This window comes from Tetrao urogallus, assembly GCF_951394365.1.
Source record: "Tetrao urogallus genome assembly, chromosome: 5".
Lineage (NCBI taxonomy): Eukaryota > Metazoa > Chordata > Aves > Galliformes > Phasianidae > Tetrao > Tetrao urogallus.
In genome coordinates this window covers 46,357,421-46,371,718 of record NC_136818.1, presented here as the reverse complement: position 1 = coordinate 46,371,718, position 14,298 = coordinate 46,357,421, and the positions used below count along the sequence as shown (strand labels likewise).

The window sequence follows — 14,298 nt, the reverse complement described above, 5'->3', positions numbered from 1 at the left end:
TTAAAAATCCAAATAAAATATTGACACTTTTTTGGGGAGCGGGAGGAGGGGGAGTGGGGGAAGGGGAAGAAAAGGTATTTAAAATAGGGTTTTGTTGCAATGCCCCCAGGATAAGGAATGAAAAGAGATTGAAGACAAGTTGGAGTTTGTAAAATCAATGGGATTTATTGCATATCCGCTTGGCATTTAATAACTCCTTCCTTCCCAGCTCCCCCAGCTCTGTTCAGGCATGGGAAGATGAAGCTGTCCACCAAATCCCAGCAGCCACTCAGCACAAATAGTGCCCATGTAGCACGGGGATGGTGGCCCTGCAGGGCAGTGTGCCCTGGGACACTGGTCCCATCACAAAGAGCACTGTACTGTCCCTTGCAGTATGTGACAGCCCACTTCCATAGTTTTCTTCCCCCATATAGTGGAAGGAAAAAAAAAGAGAAGGGGAAAGTAGGCATGAAGTGAATTAGAAGAACTGCTCAGTCAGGAAGTCTACCAACAGTAGGACTGGGCCAGGACCCAGCTCTCCCAGTGCTCCAGGCAGTGGGCTTGCTGCTATAGGCCACTAGCTTTTAGGGGAATTAAAGTCACAAGGCACAGAGGCAAGGCAGCACCCATCTCATCTCAGGGACCCCCAGAGTGCTCTGGGCAGCCCCAGAGAGCAGAGGCACATGACAAAAATCACATTCACATGCAGCCAGATGCTCACAGATATAAACACATACATGCTCCTACTGAGCTCATTGCTATTCAGGGAGCACGGCCACCAGATTACACACACGAGTAGGAACATACCTGCAGACTGACACACATGCAAATGAATGCACAGACAGAAACACAGGCATGCGCTCATACTGGTATAGCAGTGCGGCTTTGTGCATTCTCTGCACAAACACAGTGTGCGTATCCACACCAAAGAAGTCCTGCAAACTGTTGTGCAACAAATCTAGATTTTACTTACAGCGGTCTCATTTTTAGCTAGTTGCACAGAAAATGATACCAGATGTACTCAAATACGTTCTACACAACCATATTAATACGTAGGACTGACTCTTTGTATTAGCCTAGTAACTGTTTCAATGAAACTGCTAATTTTATACCAAAGATTGGAGGCTGTATTATCCATCAATCAAAGTCTATTCATTAGCACTAATTCCATAATGAAACAAGGACACAAAAACAGAGCTAACGGTGTAATCAAGGAGTACTTGATAGCATGAATTATGTTGGTGAGTTTGTTGTTTGCCTGGTTGGTCTCTTAGCAAAGATTTAGGTTAGGTGCTTGTACAATCAACAAATACACCATTTAGAGTGGCATGGTTGGTGGTATTATACAGGTTGCATAATCAGAAAGATTATCAGGGTGGACAGAGATAATCAGAAATAAATGAAATGCTCACCCACATCCTAGGCTCACTGCAGAAAACTCCAAAGGGAGCAATCTCTAGAAAGAGATCCTTCCTTCATGGCAGTCAGCCCTTAAATGAGGTCTAGGTGAGGTGCAGCCAGGCTCCACCCCTTCTGGTCACACAGCTGAACTGCCTTCACCTGTGCTTGCAGTGCTCGCCTCAGGTGATCAATCAGTGGTTCAGGCCGTGATTCAGCAGTTCCCATACAGTGCTTTATTTGAGTTGAGATGCACCAAAATACCATTTTTCAAGGGCTCTTTTTGCATTGTGATTAAAATAACATTTGACTACAATTTCCTCCTAAGCTGTGTTTTGACTGAGTACAAAGTGTGGCTTTAGAGTTCAATGAGGTGATGAGAAGTTTGAAATTTCCATAATTATACTTTGAAAGATTAGGATTTTTGCACAGAAAAATGTTTCTGGGTTACTTCTCAGACTGCTTTGTTCACAGTTGATTTTATGATAGCCCTGTAAAAACAGCAAGATAAAATATAAAATCTCTGAACCGCCCTATGCTACCTCATGGCTTCTTAGACTAGCAAATACTCTAGATTAAAAGTAGTATAGTTTTCTAAACACCATAGAATATGCTTCTCTTTACATCTCCGCTTATAAGTCTTGATTGCATCCAACCTTATCCCCATGCTGTCAGATGAAACAATGGGAGAAACGCTAAGTTAGGACTGGAAGCATTCAGATTCACTTTGTTCAGCTTAAGGGGATCATACTTCAAAATTATGGCATTGGAGAAAAATCACCAAGAACTCTCTAGGATCTCATGACTTTCAGAAGGAGCTCTTTGTACACTGCCTGAGCTAGGAACAACACAACACTCCCTTGCAAAAGCCTGAAGTGTAAATAACGAAATATTTACAGCTCACAACTTCAGGCCGTGCTGAACAACCGGTGGCCCCCTCCCAGGCTGACAGCAGCCAGCACAGCACGCTGGGCACTGCACAGGTCAGCAGCAGAGCCCAGTCCATCCCCACAGCTCGGGCACGGAAGGAAAGCCACCAGCATGGAGACATGGGAATAAAGCAGCAGTGGGGTCAGAGAGACTCATAGTAAGCACTGCAGCTCCTGGGAGCCCATTGTCAACCTGGCATGGCTGAAGGCGTCTCAGCTGAGGTGGTTTCATTGACAGAGCATGGGCAACAGGCTTGCTTACATAGGGACAAACGAGAAAATTAATCTGAATTAACTTTGAAAGTACATTGGTTAAAACCATTAAAACACTGTTTGGATGAGTGTCCTACACTGAATTTAGTTTACTGCATTTTCCAAAGTGAATTAAGCTAGACTAAATTAAAGCTGTCTTACTTCTAAACAAAGGTGTCAGAAGCGTAATACAGTTTAACTAGACTGCTTCAATTTCACACTTCCAGTTAATTCACATTAGTTACTTTGCATAGCCATGTGTGGGTGATGGGTCCACATTATGGACAGAGGTGGGGGCAGGAAAATGGGACCTGGAAATCCAGCAAGCTCCCTACAGCCGTTGTGGTTGCATGGGAATGGCATGTAAGTGATAGCTTGCTCAGGGCACACATGGACAGCTCTGCACTCGGTCAGACGGGTGCCAGGTGCACAATGTAGGAGTAGAACAGATCTGCACTCCCAAAGTTACACTAATTATACTTATGTTTATAATGAATAAAGTTATACTAGCTAAGCAAATGCATATACAGTTAAGGGTCTTACAGCAAGGAGCCACATTACTTATATATCCATGCTGATACATATTAGTTATTATACAATGGATATTATCGCCTTGTTATGGATGATTCTAGGTGGTTATGGCTGACTGTTTGTAATAATGGTGCTTGGTGCTGCACAATGAGATCAATATAGCGAGCTGGTGATGGCTACAGCCACAAAGCTGAGCAGCCTATCTGCCATTAACTCTGTTAAAAACTGTAATGGTTGAATAAATGTTTATTAATTCTTCATGGGATCTGAATACAATATGTGACCCAAATGTTTAACTAATACAGCCACAGTAATATGTGTAGACCTGCAGGAAAAGATAAACAAGTACGTATAGCACCATATGATCAATTACAGCCCACTAAAAGACAAATGCTGGTGCTCTTATGCCACAAACAGCTCTGACATGGAAACAAACACATAGCCTATGCTGGCTAATTTTCAGACCTGTTAGTCACTCACATGAGCCAAGTAGACCAGCTATGGATTTGTCCTTTCATTAGGAAAAACTGGGAAAATAAGCATGCTGTCTTTGGAGGTTGGTACCAGCTCTACATTGGGTCCCTACGTATCACCCAAGCATTCCTGCTCTGTGTTGGGTTCATACGTTTCGCAGTTTTGGGCAGCTTTCAGAAGGAGGGATAAGGAATAACAACAGGAGTAGAGACTGGAACAGTAAGGGAAAGATTCAGGTTCTCTGTGGAAATTTCAAGCATGACCTGCTGCAAAGGGTCCCACTCTGAAACTAGCACTTTTTAACACCAGGGTTAATAACCCACACTGCCAAGCCCTGGTGTTAAAAAATCCAAAGTTAGCAGCCTCCATAATGGAGAGATCACCATAAAATACACGAGATTGTAAATAAGAGTGCACTTGCTTTTTTTCTTTGCCTCTGTTCTGGCCTTTGGGAGACAGCCAGGTCCCACTTCCACCTGTTCTTCACAGTTGTGGAAGCCAGAAATACCTTGGTTTGAAATGAACGATGAAATTTATCTTAAAGATCTAAGGTTTTACTTATGGCAAAAGGTATGACAGAGCTTGAGAGAGAGTTGAGAGTTATCTACATTTATCTGTTTCCTCCCTGTTCAAGCCTTTACTTCTAGTACACACGTCTTCTGTTAATCAAAATGAATGTCCACAAGGAATTCGGCACAGGCTCCTGAATTTTAATAACTGGAAGCAGGCACAAAGCAAAGCTTTCAATTAAAAGTTCCTCTGCTCCAGATTAAGATATTTAACCTTGGCAAGCCCATGTGTTTCCGTAGGTCTCCCTAACTCACCTGCTGGCACAGCTGCTGTTGCGGCAGCTCCAGCGCTTGTTGTGCGGCGGCCACCGAATGCTGGCAGCTCACAGGCTGGACCTTCCGCCAGCTCCATGCACCGCAGCTGCGCTGCTGGCAGGACCCAAGCTGGCTGCTCTGCAGGGGACAGGTGTCACTTGGTCCTGCAGTCACTGCAGTGCAAGGGCGCTCTGAGGCAGACGCCTAAAAAATGATCCATGTCTAGGGGCTCCGACATTCATGGGCATTTTCCTTCTTGCTGGTGAAGTGGATGTAGCCCCTGGCAATGTTTTCTTCCTGCTCCCTTCCTGCAGCTTGCTGTAGTTCTTGAAGCTTTTGGTCTGTTGTAGCAGAGATTGAGTTGGTAGGGCACTGTAGGTCTGGAGCTCCTAGGATGGATATTCCTGTGGATGCTCTGAGTTGAACATTTGCTTTGTGGTTGCCTATGTTATCTGAATTCAGACCAGATGAGCCATATAGTTCCTCTCATGCCTGTGTTTCTAAGTCTAAGCAGCAAAACCCCTTTAGTCCTTCAAGATTCTTTAATTCATCTTAAATCTGGGCTGTCAAACATCTACACCCAATTTGCTTCCAATATTTGGTACACCGACTGACATCTTCTAGATGTTTGGATTATAACGCATTCCTGGGTTTCCTGACTGCAAAGAAAACCTTCCAAACGTGAACGGAGTGTAATAAAAGTAGAAACACCTGCCTGAGGACATTTCTATGCTGCAGTCACTGCTTGACTGCAGCTCATGTAGATACTCATTCTTCAGGCAGCTCTAAGCCCTGGATGGCTGCATAGCTCTGTGGAGTTCAGCCACATTCCCCGCTCACCTTCAGGTTTGCACCCTAGTGCAATGGGCTCACACAGATCCCCTTGGATAAATGAGAAAATGTTTCTCATAGCCCGATGCAGCAATGTATTCCACAAGGTCAGGCTAGGCGACCTACACGCATGGGGTCGAATGCTGTCAGCCCATAGCTGTGGGATGCAGCTGGGTGTTGCTGCTCCCCAGATGAACTGACAGAGCAAATCCCTGCTTGGCACATCTCCCCGCTCCCAGAGGCACCTTTTGCTTCACCTTTCCTTCCTCCCACCGCTCTTCCTTACATCTCGAATTGTTCCATGTAGTGCAGCAGAACTGCAATGGGCAGAGATCTGCTAGAAGCTGAACGTTAATGCTCTGCTCAAATTAAATGAAATAAAACCGTATGGTGTCATCATGGGTCACTGATTTAAAACAACAAAAAAATCCTAGCTCCTCTCTAAGCCCTTCAGATTGTAAAACTGCTGCTGTCTCTCCTCAGTGTGCAGCCAAGAAATGGTCTTTGCAGTGTGAGAAAAGGGCAGGACTGGGTTTTCTCTGGTGTTTTGGTGTAAGCAGGCTCAGCTGGAACAAACTGGCATTCTTCCTCCTCTCTTCAGGCATGATGCTAGCGGAGGTCCAGTTTAGATGATAGAGCCACACAGACTAACAGCAGATATGGAGGCCAATCTCCTCAGGGAGGGCAGAGCTTATGTTTCAAGATATGCAAGGCATCTCCATTTCTTCCTCTCATCTATTTGGAAAGTTTGAGGAAATAAATGACCACAATTCAGCCTCCTCTTGGCACTGTCTATCTAACCAAAGTGTTCCATCATACCTGTGCCTGTATACTGATAACGTATGTGATCACCCTTCGTCTCTCTCCCCTTCCAAAAGCTAGGCAGAAGGAAATGCAATTTTCATGACAGAAGAGAGTTTGAATGCATAAATATTGCTTGTGGCCCTTGAATATGGCACAGTTTGGAAGCATTCTGCTCTCTTGGCAGACAGAGCCAGAGCCTCGGGCCTGCTAGCAAGGAAGCTGAGTCTGCCGCTCCTGCCAATGTCAGCTGCTGTTCTGAGGGCTGCAAGTGTTGCAGTAGATTTTGCAAAGGTACTGCCCCCCACACTGATGGAAATCATCTGTGGCTCTTGGGGGTAGGTCTGAGCCTCCTGACTACACCTGCTGCACGAACTCTAACATGACCACTGCAGTCAGCGCAGCTGAAACACAGCTCCCGTCTCCTCTGCCCACCTCCCTTCCCTTCACAGGCAGCCACTGTCAGCAGGGTACGTGTCATTTCTGCTTCAGGAGGGGGAATGGAGCCAACACTGTGCTACAGCTCGCTGAAGCACTTCCTTGGCCTCTGCTCTGCCTGAACCTGAGCCCTTCTCTCCTCCTTCCAGCTGTCCCCTCGGTGCCCCAGGTGGCAAAGCAGCGCTCCTATCTTCACAGTTCAGGCAGGAAGCAGAGCACAGAGAGAAACGCCATTTGCCCAAAGTCCTGATGAGAGTCCATGACAATGTGAGCAACCAAAGCTCTTCCCTTAAGTCGGATTAGGCTCCAACAGTCAGACTGCATTTCCCTTCACCCTCTAAATCCCTTGGTTGCTTTTCCTCACCAAGCTATGAAGCTTGCTTTCCATTCTGAACTCTGTCAAACAATACTTTCTTCCCCTCTTTCTGCTGAGCTGTGAATTCAGCTGTGCCCATGCACTGAAACATGCAGGCTCTCCTGTGCGAACGCAAGCCACGCTCAGAGCTCTTTGTGCCTGCACAGCACCCACCTACAGGGGGGATGTTGTCAGCACTGAGGAGCCCAAGGCTCCCTCTCCTCATCTCTCTCCCTGAGGCATGCTCTGATGCCAGCATCACTGGGGGTCCCCAGCCCATTGCAGGTAGCGATGTGAGGCACAAAGGGTGTGGCAGTGCCCCTCAGCCCCACACCGTGTCCCTGCAGGCACAGCTGCACTAATGCAGCGGCGAGGCACCGCAGTGTTGGCTCTTTGGCCACCACAGCTGCCCTTAGACTCACTGCAGAGAGCCAGGCTGAAGCTTAGCAGGGTTAGCCTTCCAAGAGCGGCTTTAATTGCCCAGTAATGCACACCCTGGGGTCTTGTAATGTGCTTCTAATACGGAGCATTTAAAGTATGAACACTCCAAAACAATTACAAGGAGTTTGGTGCTCCGCAGAGTGTACCCTTCCACTCTGAAAAATAATCTATGACAAAGGAAGATGATCACAGAGAAGACACCAGTGCTATCTGACGTCTGTCAGGCTTCCTTGAGGCAGCAGGACACACCACACCTCCTTAGTGCAACTTCACCTGGTTCTTCCAGGATTAAAGGAGTTGCTACACAGGGACCTCTGGAGGGCTCAGCCAGCGCTCATCTCCCTCCCATCAACCCCACTGGGCTTTCATCTAGGCTTTGAGGTACTGTCTGAAATCTCTCCAAGCAACAGTGAGAGTGGAGAAACCACAGGGTATGGCAAGTCTGCAAGACAGCCTGGACAGAAATGTCAGAGAGGCAAGGGATTTTTCTTATGCTCTGTCATTCTTATAGCAAATAACTCCCAAACAGGTCTAGGGGAGATTTTTCATTTGCTCCTTTACAAGGTGAGAATATTCCAGTTCTCAGAAAGGATGATGTCTCAGCTAATTTTATCTTTAATATTTTTTTCTACATCCTCGACCAAATTTGATTAGCCCTTGTTACAATTGTCAGATTACTGGAGATGACTTTTTGTGTTAATCTGCATTTAGAATCAGCAAAACAGATTGCACTAAAGGTGCCAAAAATAACCAGATAGAAATCAAACACTGGAAATTCCTGATCTAGTGCTGAATGTTTAAGAAACTCAAAAGCATTGGAAGCAGGCCGTTGGTTTCAGCCGGAGCTATCTGAAGTATTCACTCTAGATAGAATTACTACAAGGCAACTGCAGTAACTTGCAAATTCCAGGAATGGATTTATAATTCACAGTACGATACTACGGACTGTAATGATACTACACGCCGTTACTTATGATAATATCACATATTAAATTCAGATTGTGAAATGAAGTTTGGTTGCTTTACTGCCATCAAAGATCTATAAATGTCCTGTTGCTGAAACTTCATTCGGTTATGTATTAAAATTGTATGTTCTCCAAAACTCAGGGTAGACAACTTGTGCAAAAATCTCCCACTGGAAAATGAAAAATGGGAATTTACAATAAGTGCCAGTTTATGCCCCTAATTAAGCACAAAGGCCGTTACTGGAGTCACTGACTGTGATGGAATTAGAGCAGAGATGAAATTAGTCCAAAGTGACAATTTCTATTGTAGAAAAGAAAGGCCTTTGAAAACACTGGCATTTACTTCAAAAAATCAGCACTGCTGAGTGGTGTGCCAAGAGCTGTGTCCCTTCCTCTTTTGGGAAGAGCTGCAGAAGTGTTCTGCAAAAGGCACGTCTTTCTCCAGCATCTATAGGTGAGAATAAGCCACAGAAAGCAGCAAGAGGTGACCGAGGGTTTGCTCCCTCTCACAGGACACAAGTGTAGCACTCCTAAGTTTGGGTCAGCTCTGTGCATACTTCAGCCTCTGTGGATGATTAGAACCTTTCAGCAGTCCTGAAGTTTAAAGACTGCATTATTATGCCGCATCTGTTGCTACAGGATGAGGTCAGCTTTCTTCATCTTTCATCTGCTGTTTCATTAGGTGGTCTCACATACACGACTCACTCAGAGCCTGATGCAGCGACAGCAGCGATTCCTGGGGACAGTGCTGTTTATCACTGCCCTTAAATGAAGCGACCCTGGGTGAAACATGGCCAGATTCTGTGCTCCAAGCTAGGATCTGAGACTTCTCTCCTTCCAATGCCAGTGAGGCCATGCCTATGTGGCAGAGGAGCACGTGGCCTGCCTCTTCTTTTAGCCATAGGAGACATTGACTAACTCATTAGGTTCTGCCATCTAATGCCAGAAACGAGCTGAACCAAGCTACCCGAGGCTGAAAAACCAACAATGTTCTCACTTGCTCACTGCTCCTGTCCACTCTTGGCAGAAGGCCAGCTTCCTTTGTAAGAAGGAAATATTTCCAGTGAGACATTTCACCTCAAGGCCACCAGCTGTGGCTGGCCCTGGTTGGTAGCGACCAAAAAACATTATGAGATGATGGCTACTTAGTGAAATGAGCTGGTGAGTTCTCTCCAACTCCAGATGGACACATCTCTGTGTACACTGCCGCAGTGGGTACAACCAGCACTCTGAGCTGAGAGCCCAAGAACGGAACAGGGAAGGAAATGAAACTTTCTTCTTCATCCCTGCCTGGGGTTTCCAAGCATTACGGACGGGACTGCTATACCCAAATCATCACACAGGCTGGTTTCGCTCTAGATGGCCTTGGAAGTGCTGCGGTTTCCATTTAGCATAGCTCACCTGGGGCTCCTGCAGCAGGAGCAGAGGCTGATGTCACCTGCCTGTGTGAATGGCCAACCTGATGTCATATTGCAGTGCGAATGGCACTGTCTGATGTCATCTCAGTGCTAATAGGACATGGTATAACATGGCAGCTAAGGCTGCAGGGGAAAGCGTCTAATCCATTCACTATGCTGTGCTACAATAGAACATAACACAGTCTAATGTGTAGGTTAACTTAGACACCCTCAGGCAGATTTTTGGAGATGGATGGATGGACAGATGGATGGATGGATGGATAGATACATTTATATAAAGTATACATACGTTATACCACTCTATTGATTTTTAAAAAGTTCCAGGTCTGCCTGACTATAATGAGATTTTTGAACTTTGTGTTGCAATCAATGAGGGGAATATTATTGGCCTGGAGAATTGATATACCCGCTCTCTGTGGCTTGTTCTGCTTCTGGACTGCCCCTGCCCCCAAGGTGTACGATTCCATCAGACACTTAACCTCTTTTACAGTGTCATCAGGCTAAAAGGAATCTAATAGTGACACGGGACTTGTGCTCAGCACTCTGGCACTATTGCTTTCCTGTCACAAATAATTTATAGCTTTCTATTTCCATCCCTTTGCCTGCACCCCATCCCCTCTTTCTGTTTCTCTGGGCTGGGGGAAATCAATAAACTCACACAACCAGAGTGGCACTTCAGGGGGCTTTAGGGGGAATGTGAGAGGAAAGAAAAGGAAAAAAAAATTGAAAAGAAGAAGAAAGTTGCATTATTTGCCCTAGCACTGACTCCTCAGATCAGCTCCCAGCTCGTGCACACCAGCATGACCTCAAAATCCAGCCCCTCAGCCTAAGGCCCTCCGACACCTTCTGTCTGTATCCCCACAGCTGTGAACCAGGAACCCCTGCACTATGAGAGGTGAGGAGAGGGAGGATTCTCCATCCCCAGCCAGAGCCCTGATATCACCTATCTGCAGCTAAGACCCAGTTGTCCTCTGCTCCTCCAGAAACTGCCTAGGTTTCACCATCTATCTGTGTTTTCCAGTAACCTGAGATGATGTGCTCTGAAATGCCTTTCTCTTCCTATGAAGGCTTCACTTTGTGAAGCCATGCTTTTTCAAAAATGCCCTCCCAAAGTCTTTGCCTACCTCTGCCCACGACACACATTCTCTCTTTGAAGTTTTGCCAACTCTTTCTTTAGTGTGAATTTCTAAGAAAAGCCCTCGGGTGGGCAGGGAGAATGCATTATTTGCTTGCACTTTCTGTGGAGAGAGTTTTGAGGAGAGGTTAAAGCTAATACAATGCAAGGCTGACAGTTCCAGAAACTAAGCCGAACGAGCATCTGTAGCCTTCATCCTAATTGGAGAGGCTTGTTTTAAGCTCAGAAAGGAATTTAGTCTCCATGGCCTTCACAGGTCATGGCTTATTTGCTGAGCCCCTTGGTAAGACATGGTTGTTCCTGAGTCACAGCTACCCAGCATCTGGCAGCGGGCAGGCCCCCCAGCCAAGTATTAGAGGATAGTGATTTTCTTTCACACTGACCTCAGCTGGATTTAAATCAGTGACTTAGAAGTGAAAGACTGCATGTAACAAGAAAATGAACACTGACAATTGCAGTTCAGTTTATTTTCATTCTGAGCTGCACTGTGAACTTTGTGGCATTCACTGACATCTTTTTGGGTTTCCATACTGTGTTTGTGCACGACCTGATAAACAAAAGCAGTATCCCTTTGCGGCAGATTCTTTTTCCTGGTAACCTATATCCCCTCATCACTCTGTACAGGTGCCTTCTGCTCCCACTGTCATTCACGAAGAGTAGGGCTTTGGGAAAGCCCTCCATCAGTTCAAATCTCCCAGTGCTGTGCCAGAAAGGAATTTCTCAAGTATGCGACAAAATGAAATCTACACCATTTGCAAATCTAGCAATGGCTGTTAGCTGCAAAGGCTGCCTCATGAGCACACTAGCAGATCTGATCACAAGCAATAACACAGTCACTACCACATAGGAGAGACTGGATCCCAGATTGCTTGCTGAGCATCATAATCATGCAGCGACTACATGGTTGGGGGGCAGGACAGAGCGTAGCAAGGGCAATTCTGTGTGAGCAGGACCATTAAAGCACCAGAATCAGGTCTACAAGAAGTGCTAAGATGGTGCTCTGCTGCAGCCAGATGTCAGCTCAGGCCCACAGCCTCGGGCTCTGATTACTGGAATCGCAGTGTTCAAAGGCACAGAGGAACTGCAAGAAGAGTTGAGTTCTGAACATGCTTTGCTTTTTTTTCAGGATTATCAGAACCAAAGTTCAGCAACCTTTCCACCCAACACCAGACGGGAGCGGGACAGGTGTGGCTGCGCCAGGACATACTATCGGTAAGGAGACTGGCATGGAGGGGTTGGTGATGGGACAGCTGGAAATGGGAATGAAGCTCAGCAGGGGCAAACAAGTCAAGTCTGACAAGCAGGTGCAAGGGGAAGGCAGATGGGGGGAAAGAAACCTCACCAGAAAGCAGAGGTTTCTGTTCTCTGCTGCCCTAGCTGCATTGCAGAGAGTTTACCCAAAGCAGTCTGCCCAAAGCTATCCTGCCTCAACACCCCTTTCACTTGCTCACTCTCTCCTTCACCTCCCTAGAGAGAAGTACTTGCCACTATCCTACCCAAGCACTAGCCTTCACCTTTCTTCTCCTTCTTGCTTGGCTTTGCTTCTGTCTCCCTGTTTCTCATCTCTCAGATGAGCAGGATATGCCACTCTGATACCACACCACAGAGTCCTTCAATGTTCTAGCTTTATAGTCAGCTATCCCATGGGTGTATTTCACTGAGAAAAAGCATTTTCTGCTAGTGGAAAAGGGCTTATTGAGGTGAGCAGAAGATGGAGGCTGTAATAAAGCTACCAAATGTCTACTAGTCTGTTGCATTTAAAGATGCTGTGCTAGACGTGTGATGGTGTGTTGTTACTGATGTGGGTTGCATGGTACAAATGTTTGCTGCTGATAGCACTTGGTTATCTAATAGCAACTCAGAGCAGGAGAAAACATGTAGTAGTGTGGAATATTGTGGTTTACCTGTGGCGTAAGACACTGTCTTAGATGCTGTTGGTTACTGAGAATCAGCTGCTAAACAAGGATTTACTGGAAAGTGCTGGCCTACGTGAAACAGAGCTGGCAGATAAACTCCTGTACATGAACTGTATTCAAGAGCATAAAAGAATTAATGACCCAGTATGGAAGAGCATTTCTGGATGCCCTTTCAATCTGGACTCACTCAATGGCCTGGGAAGCACTGACCACATCAGATGGAGTTGGCAGATATTCCCCCTTCTTGGAGAAGCAATGCAATGTCTAGGGAATAAGTTGGCGGAGCTGGGAGGGTGGCTGTGAATGCTGCTGCTGGAGCCTCTCATTGCTCTGTGGTGCACTGGGAAGTGTGCATCTACATCAGGCAGTTCTGGCAGGTTCTGCTCTGTTCTGGAAAGCCTTTGCTGGAGGTATTGAATGCTTCAGCTCAATGCTTTATGAGCTGAATGATGGCTAGTGGTTTGTAAGGGAACTGGGATATCCTCCTAATGACTAGGGCATGCTGGGACATAATGGGCTTGCCTACTGGATGTACAACTCTACTTGCTCTAAACCCTAAAGCCCTAATTATCAGGAAGTAATTATTTCTAATCTGGGTGACTTGTCCTTTCTGATGCATTGGAAACTCCAGAGTAGTCCTGGAGAGTCGTGAGTGGCTGGAGGAGTCTGCCAGTTTACAGTGATCTGTAAACTGATCTGCAAAAGAAAGACACAAGATTTTTATTAATCCTGGTTGGAGTACGTATCGTGAGTCCATGGTTTGTTCTAGTAGGGAACTGAATTTATTGGCCCAACTCTGAAGAGCTTCTCACCTGCGCTAAGAGAAGGTGATTTTTCATGGAGAGTCTTGGTGGACACGTTAGAGGCTGGTGTGGCTAACACAGGGTATGTGCACTCCAGGTGGAAAAATGTTGAGAGGAAATGATCTGACAAAATATGGATAGTCTGAGAGCCCCTGGGGAATGTGGCCTGTGCAGCATTGCACTCAGTAATCTTGGATGCCCTGGGAGACCTGCTCTGAACTGCTGTTTCCCATAAGTTGTTTCTTATGGGAAACAGCAACGTTTAGCTTCTTGGTGGAGCACACTGGTTCATTCCTATTGGCCCTGTACTGTAAGTCTATGGAGATACGGTATATGAACAGGATGGCACAGCTAGGATTCGGCAGCATTAGCAGAGCAGGATTAGCATGAGTCCTTCTGTGTGTGGGACAGGGAGCCTGCTTAGTCCCCAGGCTCTCCTGTGAGAGTAGTGGTATGTGTAGCTTTCAGTGGGGGGATCCCTGAGTGCTGGCTGCTCTCCTCATGGCCCTTTCTCCCTTTTCCTTCTGTCCAGTGCCCAGCACAGCATCCCCTCCCGTCTCCAGTGCCTCCAATGATCCAGTGGGCTCTTACTCCATTAACGGGATCCTGGGGATTCCTCGGTCGAATGGCGAGAAGAGGAAACGTGATGAAGGTAGGGGGAGGGGAGAAGCTCATCCTCCCTTTTATATTCTTTGTCCCCATGTACAGGCTCCAATTTCAGGCCAAGGTTTGCAGCTGCTCCAGGGGCTAGATCAGTTTTAGCAACAGAGACCAGTTGCCCTGCTGGCTTGGAGTGCTCTTCTTCTGA

General features: G+C 46.4%; 1 protein-coding gene across 1 annotated transcript in view; it reads left to right on the top strand.

Moving 5' to 3' along the window:
- Positions 1-14,298, top strand: part of PAX2 (paired box 2) — a gene marked incomplete at both ends in the record, with an annotated part of 74,501 nt that overhangs the window by 15,025 nt on the left and 45,178 nt on the right. Inside the window, 2 exon segments of the mRNA XM_079535899.1 lie at positions 11,898-11,983; positions 14,023-14,142. Of these exon segments, the coding sequence (XP_079392025.1) occupies positions 11,898-11,983; positions 14,023-14,142 (206 nt within the window).